Raw genomic sequence first — 7,480 nt, forward strand, 5'->3', positions numbered from 1 at the left:
AGACACCTGAGGGTTCATGTCAAGTAGGCATCCGGATAGATATGACTGAGGAGTTCAGAGGAAGGGAAGAGCTAAAGTTATACATCTGGAAGTTCTTAGGCATAGAGAACATACTTAAAGTAACAGTAATGTGTGTGATCCACCGAGGGTGAGAAGACACATCTCTGCATGGGATTAAGGCTTCTGTCTGAGACTAACACCTCTGAAGCTGAAGAGATCTCAAACCTATTAAATATCACCTTCTGTTAAGTCTAGTACATTAATACTATATGAAAGTTAATGGGACTAAGACAGTAAAGAATATCAAATTAAACCAGAGAATATAAGGTAAGTAAACACAACCACATGCAGTTGGCACAATGCAGGAGAAAAATTAATTACCTTGAGACGCACTGTCAAAAGACTTGATGAGGGTTTTTACTGTAGGAGTTGGCTCTGAGGAAGTCGAGGACCTTCTACTCAGTCCCATTCCCTGCCTTAAGGCTGCCAAATCTCTCTCAACGGCATTCATGTAGTTGTATACTCGGCCTCGCTCCTCCTCCTGCCTGAAAATAATATTGAAATCAGAGCATTTTTACACAGGTACTAGAACATATACATTTTCCCCTCCCAGCTGAAAAGCATTAAAAACTATCAGTTTAAAAAAATTGTATCAGTTGAGCTTAGTAGATTACCTGGTCCAATGTTCTCATTTGCTTGGTAAATACCAGGAAATGATACTGAAATTTTTATATCAGGTTATCCTAAGTAAGTTAAACAACCATCAAATTCCATTTTCATCTAAGTAAGTGTAAGGTAAGGACATCAGTAATCAATTGGCAGTAAAATAGGAGGTAGACTGGCTCAGAGCTGAGACTCTCCAGGTCCTGTGCTGCCGAGAAGGCCCTTCTCAGGAGTCCGGAGGTTCACCAGTACATGATACTGTATAATATTAATTTATAGTGGTATAATATTAATTTATACTGGTTCTAGCTAATATGTCATGCTTAGATATGGAAATACAAAGAAATGAAACCAAAGCCCACACTCTTTAAAAAAATAAAAATAAGAACAAGGCAAGTGGTGTAGTCTTCAAATAGAATTCTACAAAGGAAAAAAAAAAAAAGGCCTAGACCCATATTAGTAACATGAGTCCCCTAGAAGCTCAGGGTGATGCATCCTGAGTCATCTGAAAAAATCAATTCCATTTCATTTCTGGCCCATTCTGAATTCACTACACTGACTAACACAGAATTCTTTCATCTGGAATGAGACTACAATTGCAGAGCTTGTACATGTCATATAACTATCAAGTATGTGAACAAAAATTAAGCCAGTCCTTAGGAAAAATTCGTCTTTGGTGGCCATTTGGCCTTCTGACAGTATTCTGCCTCAAGATGTACCACAAGATCGTAAGGTCATTTAGCTGTCATGATTAGAACTTTCTTTTTTTTTTGAGATGGAGTCTCGCTCTTGTCACCTAGGCTGGAGTGCAATGATGTGATCTCAGATCACCACAACCTCCGCCTCCTGGGTTCAAGTGATTCTCCTGCCTCAGCCTCCCGAGTAGCTGGGATTACAGGTATGCGCCACCACGCCGGGCTGATTTTGTATTTTTAGTAGAGACAGGGTTTTTCCATGTTGATCAGGCTGGTCTCAAACTCCCGACCTCAGGTGATCTGCTCACCTAGGCTTCCCAAAGTGCTGGGACTACAGGTGTGAGCCACTGCACCCGGCTGATTAGAACTTTTAATAAAGAATCTATAACAGTGATTATCAAACTTTTTGGTCTTACAGCCCCTTTCTACTCCTAAAAATGAGTAAGGACCCCAAAACCTTTTGTTTATAAGAGCTGTCTTCCATTACATTAAAACTAAGAATATACAAAAATATTTAATTCATCTAAAACTAAAATAAATACAGGGCTTATTAATATATTTTATGAAAATAACTATGCTTTCCAAAACAAAACAAAAAAAAAATCAGTAAGAAGAGTAACAGTGCTTTGCATTTTTAAATCATCTCTTTAATGTCTGGCTTAAGAGAACACAGCTAAACTCTCACTTCTTCTGTATTGAACCTATTTTAATATGAAAAAAAGCAAGTCTTACATAGATAAGGTAGGTGGAAAAGGGAGATTTTCATAGCCCTTTTAGATAACTGTAGCTGTTCTTATTTGATAACTGCACTAAAATGCAACAAGTAGTAACTTAAAAGTTAGCTCCAATGTGGAATCTGAAACCATATAAGTGAACTTTTCCTATTCTGTCCACTAAAATCCACTCATCAATCTTGTTTAACATCATAGACTGGCTGTAAGGAAAATACTGTTTTACTTACAGATTTTCTAAATGCTGTCATTACACTTTTTTTTTAAGTCGTAATGATCTCATCAGAAGACACTTTATGGGAAGCTGTCAAACTCACCAATGGTAAATAACAAGTTTTCCCAAATCCTAACATTCACTTGAAAGCCCACATTTTATCACTGGCAATGAATACTGTCTGTTGTTTTCCTTTCAGTGATAGGCTGTCTTAACTGTTTTCACAAAATATCCATCAAATAATACCAAAGTCTGAATCATCCACAGTTTGTCTGTCATTCTCAAGTAAAAAAATGGCATTCAAGGAAAAAAGAAAGCAGCTCAAACTAATCACAGCATTTTCCTCAACGTGACCTCACTCTTCAGTATAGTCTTGAGTATACAGCAGATTAAGCAGAAGTGCTTTTTCTGTACTTCCCATTTTGTCACACAGAACGCTAAAGAGTGTACTCAAGGACCGGGATGTAGTAAAATTCATACTTTACGGTTTTACAAGGACATCTTTAAGTGAAACCTGCATTAAAAAAAAAAAAAACGCAAGTATGTGGTGGTGAAGAGTATAATGACCATAAGTGCAATTTATTGCCAAGATCCTGGTTCATCAACAGTTTACACTTGCTTTTCTCTAACAGTTTAGAAGTCAACACAGTGAAAAGGGCAAACAATTTGATGGTATTATGAAGACAGTTTGACCTCACAGACTCCCTAAAGGGCCTTAGGGACATCCAGGAATCTGCAGGCCTTACTCTGAGAACCACTGCCCTACAAGATTCTACCTCTTTCAGAAGGCATTTTAAAAACATGTGTCTCAAAGTCTTATGAATTTTTGAGATCCAAAGGAATGCAACTTTAACAGTAGAATTTCATTCACTCAGGATAACTACAGAATGAAGCATTTCTGATATGCTATTCATTTAATAATACAAAGAAAAAAGTAATGTAATACATGTTTTATACTAGTAGAGAAATAATAATCTGTCTCATTCTATGTCCTGCTTAAGGAATCCAATGAAAAATGCTTAGCAATACTTTCCTCTGAGCCATTCATAGAGCAAGGCAATAATAAGACCATTTTTTAAAGATATACTGTTAGTTTTCTAAATTTCTTCCTATGCCTACTTAATAATTACTCAAACTAAGGAATAATCAAATTCTTAGTAATAACCTCAAATACAAAATACTATCCCCACTCTGAGATGGAATTTCACTGTGGAGCTCAGAGCATGTCACAAATGTCATTTCATCTAATAATTTTCATCAGTTTCCAATGATGTCTATGTTACATGGGGGAAAAAAAAACTACTGTGGAGATTCATTTGATTATAAGATAAAACAAGTGAAAATTCCTCAAGTGAGTGACAGAGAGAAACTCATTTGCATTCTTTACTTGGGTCTCCAAAAATACTAGCTGAAGTATACTCACCATTGCCCTGAGCACTTGGCAGGCATTATCTTATTTAATCCTTATGACAACACTGTAAAGCAGGTAGTATTGTGTCATTTTAAAGATGAGAAAACTGAGGCTCAGGGAAGTCAAGATTCCTAACCAAGATTATAGCTAGTAAGAGGCAGAGCTGGACACGAGCCAAGAATATCTGTCTCCAGGGTCCACATCCTTAGTCATGAGGCTATAATCTAAAGAAAACTAACAGGGCTGGACTGTGGGGCTGGGGGAAAGGAGAATCATGTGAGAGACCATCCTCACTCCCTTCAGAGTTGTGGATCACTGATACTGACAACTCTGAAAGATCCACATAGACTGCACTAGTTCACATGTGCCATAAAATGAGGCCCAGAAAAGCTGAGTAACTTCCATCAGATCCAAACTCAGTAAGTATCAAACTCCACATTTTTTCCATAATACCACAACCAAAATTGGGATTTAAATGTTCTCTACCGAAACATAAGTACACAACTGGTTTCTCAGAACATACTTGCGTGACTTTATTTCCTCCAATTCTTTTGTGAGTTTCTCATTTTTTTCTTGAGCCTCATGTAACCGGCGCTTTAGATCACCAATCTCCTCTTGGGCTTCAGATTTAATGTCATTTGCAATGACTACTGCAGTCTGAAGATCAGCCTGAAACTGCCGCCATTCCGCAGATTCTTCCTATATTAAAAAAACTAACTTTTTATTTCCAAAAGAGAGCAATCAAGTTGTATTTAAAAGCAATAAAATTTATGATTGGATTGCTATAACACACTAATGCTTCCAAATGATGATTCATTTTTTTAATCCCAGAGAATTGCTATTATCTATTTCTAACAGGCAATGCAACTATTATTAGTGAACTTGTTCTTAACAAGGAAAAGATTTTCCAGCTGATCTGCCTACTGAGGCATCAAGTACTCAGAGTGCTCAATAGATATTAATGAAAACAGTGTCAAGCTTCCCTTCTTCATGCAAGTTTCAAAGCAGTTCTTATGAAAATAAACATCATCCAGAATTTATGGATCTTTACCTCTGAAAAGCATAAGAAGGTATATAATGGTATGTGAACCATACAGTGAAAAACTATAAATATTCTGACATCAAAACCTAACAGGAAAAAAAAAAATCAAAAGAAAAGGAAGAGGAAGAGGAAGCCAGAAGAAAAACACTAAACTCAATATAGGCAGGCAAAACTATACAAAGAGGCGGTAAGGAACTACGTGGTCTGTTGCTTCCCACAGTCATGGAGGATGCGGGTGTGGCCGGGTGGGGAAGTCTCCCTGGGACTCACCTCCCTCAGAGCCACAGCTGGGCCATGCCTGAGCCCCATGCCCTCCTCACCCCTAAAGCAATTTTCTTACACCATGAAAGCAGCCTGAGCAACTGTGGTATGACCCAAACGACTGAGTAGCTTTCTCCCCACTCCCTGCATCATGGCTGCATTGCTATTGGCAAGACAGATCACAGCCACAAAATGTATGAAAACAGACTAGTTTGGGGCACCTTATAATCAAAAGCTAACAACCTTTCTTTACAAAATACAACACTTTTTCCCCAAATCTATCTTTCTAAAATTACTAACCATAAATTTCTACAGGTCGAGTATCACCTACCCAAAAGCATTTCAGATTTAAGATTTTTTGGATTTTGGAATATTTGCACTATACTTAACAGCTAACCATCCCAAAGCTGAAAATCCAAAACCCAAAATGTTCCAATAAGCATTTCCTTTGAGCATCATGCCATCACTCAAAGAGTCACAAATTTTGGAATATTTTAGATTTCAGAATGTCTAGTTAGGGATACTCAACCTATAGTACATTCTTGTACCCCAAATCTAGCACCAATCCCAATCTGAAATGATAGCATTTGCTTTCTGCCCAAAACCCAATGAGGCCAGTATTATCATTGTATCCAAAGCTTAAGATGAATGATAACATGGTCAGTGACTACACCTCAAATTTCAGAAAACTGTTTTCTAACAAGATAATACATGAAGATTTATCCTACCCGAAGTCTTCTGTGGAGTGTCTTTATTTCTCTTTCCATGTCGTGCTTTTGGTCCTGGAGTTTTTTAACTGTATCTGAAAAGATCACCAAAGTTTAAATATCTATTCTCACAACAAAGTTCAAAGGAATAATACAAAGAAAAGGGGTACTTAAATATGACATTCGAAAGAAGTTATTCTGTCCAAAGACTACAAAAAAATTTTAATACAAAACTTTAATAGAAAAAAATGTGCAATCCAAGTAATAACCAATATTACTTTCTTTGGAAAATATCAAGTTAAAAAATCACAATTTCTAAATCACTTCCTTCCACAGTATCTTAATTTTGAAACAAAAAGTAAAACCGTTAGAAATTCACTTTGTTGGTACATAACCAGTCAAAACAATATTGACTGTGACTAAAATATGAACTTTGAATCATAAACATTGTTAATCTGCAGTATTTATATAAGCATGTCTTTCCTTACACGCTGGAATAAATTCCAGAAGTGAATTAGTAAAATCAAAATTAGTAAAAAATATAATACCCAGGGTAGCTGCTGTTTAAATTAATCCTATAAAAATCTTTTAAAAAATAAAGAATATATTTATAAAGTAAATCAATAATTCCTCAAATTATCCCATAATGTGAATTTTCTTACAACAATTTCATTCATTCTAAAAGCATTCAGTGAACACCAATAAGATGCAAAGTACCATTCTAAACAGAGTGAGGATACAAAGATGAAAGTGTAGCACAGGCTAGTCTCCCTGGAACCAGAAACATAAAGGGAAGTCACCTTCTCTTTGGAGGTTCTACTCTAAAATCCAAGCATAAGAGAGAAATGCCTTAGGAGGGTGCTATGCTGATAGCTGCCACTAAGTAAACCGCTCACGGCTGATTACTTTTGACAGCTCAGGAACGAATCACTTTTTGGTTAAGGACAAGAAGGGTACTTACACAACTGGTGGCAAATCCTTTACCCTCATTCACCTACAGCCCCACCCCAGTAGATCACTGGCTGTTCTCTGTGTTCCAACTGTGTCTTACGCAGCCTTGTACCATGTTGCCGCCAACATTACCACATCTCTTGACACACCTGTCTCGACCACTAGACTAAAAACACTTCAAAGGCAGAAGAAGCCATGTGATGACCTCACAGACTCAGTAGTTGGAGTAATGGTATCTTAAAAATGGAATAGGCCGTCACTCTCCAACGCCAGTGCCACCTCTCGCTCGCCGAGCTCCAGCCGAAGGAGAAGGGGGGTAAGTAAGGAGGTCTCTGCACCATGGCTCGTACAAAGCAGACTGCCCGCAAATCGACAGGTGGTAAAGCACCCAGGAAACAACTGGCTACAAAAGCCGCTCGCAAGAGTGCGCCCTCTACTGGAGGGGTGAAGAAACCTCATCGTTACAGGCCTGGTACTCTGGCGCTCCGTGAAATTAGAGGTTATCAGAAGTCCACTGAACTTCTGATTCGCAAACTTCCCTTCCAGTGTCTGGTGCGAGAAATTGCTCAGGACTTTAAAACAGATCTGCGCTTCCAGAGCGCAGCTATCGGTGCTTTGCAGGAGGCAAGTGAGGCCTATCTGGTTGGCCTTTTTGAAGACACTAACCTGTGTGCTATCCATGCCAAACGCGTAACAATTATGCCAAAAGACATCCAGCTAGCACGCCGCATACGTGGAGAACGTGCTTAAGAATCCACTATGATGGGAAACATTTCATTCTCAAAAAAAAAAAAAAAAAAAAAAA

The 7,480-nt window shown here is 37.9% G+C and overlaps 2 protein-coding genes across 11 annotated transcripts in view; one reads left to right on the plus strand and one right to left on the minus strand.

Moving 5' to 3' along the window:
- The window catches only part of SPECC1L (sperm antigen with calponin homology and coiled-coil domains 1 like), a 147,930-nt gene that overhangs the window by 82,153 nt on the left and 58,297 nt on the right, over positions 1-7,480 (minus strand). For all 10 annotated transcript variants that reach the window (XM_017889747.1, XM_017889741.1, XM_017889743.1 and 7 more), the window contains 3 exons: positions 5,746-5,819; positions 4,238-4,413; positions 382-545 (listed from right to left, as the gene is read on the minus strand). In XM_017889747.1, coding sequence (XP_017745236.1) covers positions 382-545; positions 4,238-4,413; positions 5,746-5,819 — 414 coding nt within the window. The remainder of the gene's footprint in view (positions 1-381; positions 546-4,237; positions 4,414-5,745; positions 5,820-7,480) is intronic.
- Positions 6,934-7,480, plus strand: LOC108540645 (histone H3.3-like). Its single transcript, XM_017889782.1, has one exon. It carries the CDS (start codon positions 7,015-7,017, stop codon positions 7,423-7,425), a length of 411 nt encoding a protein of 136 aa, XP_017745271.1. The 5' UTR covers positions 6,934-7,014; the 3' UTR covers positions 7,426-7,480.

This window comes from Rhinopithecus bieti, unplaced genomic scaffold (genome assembly GCF_001698545.2).
Source record: "Rhinopithecus bieti isolate Rb0 unplaced genomic scaffold, ASM169854v2 scaffold_19723, whole genome shotgun sequence".
Classification (NCBI taxonomy): domain Eukaryota; kingdom Metazoa; phylum Chordata; class Mammalia; order Primates; family Cercopithecidae; genus Rhinopithecus; species Rhinopithecus bieti.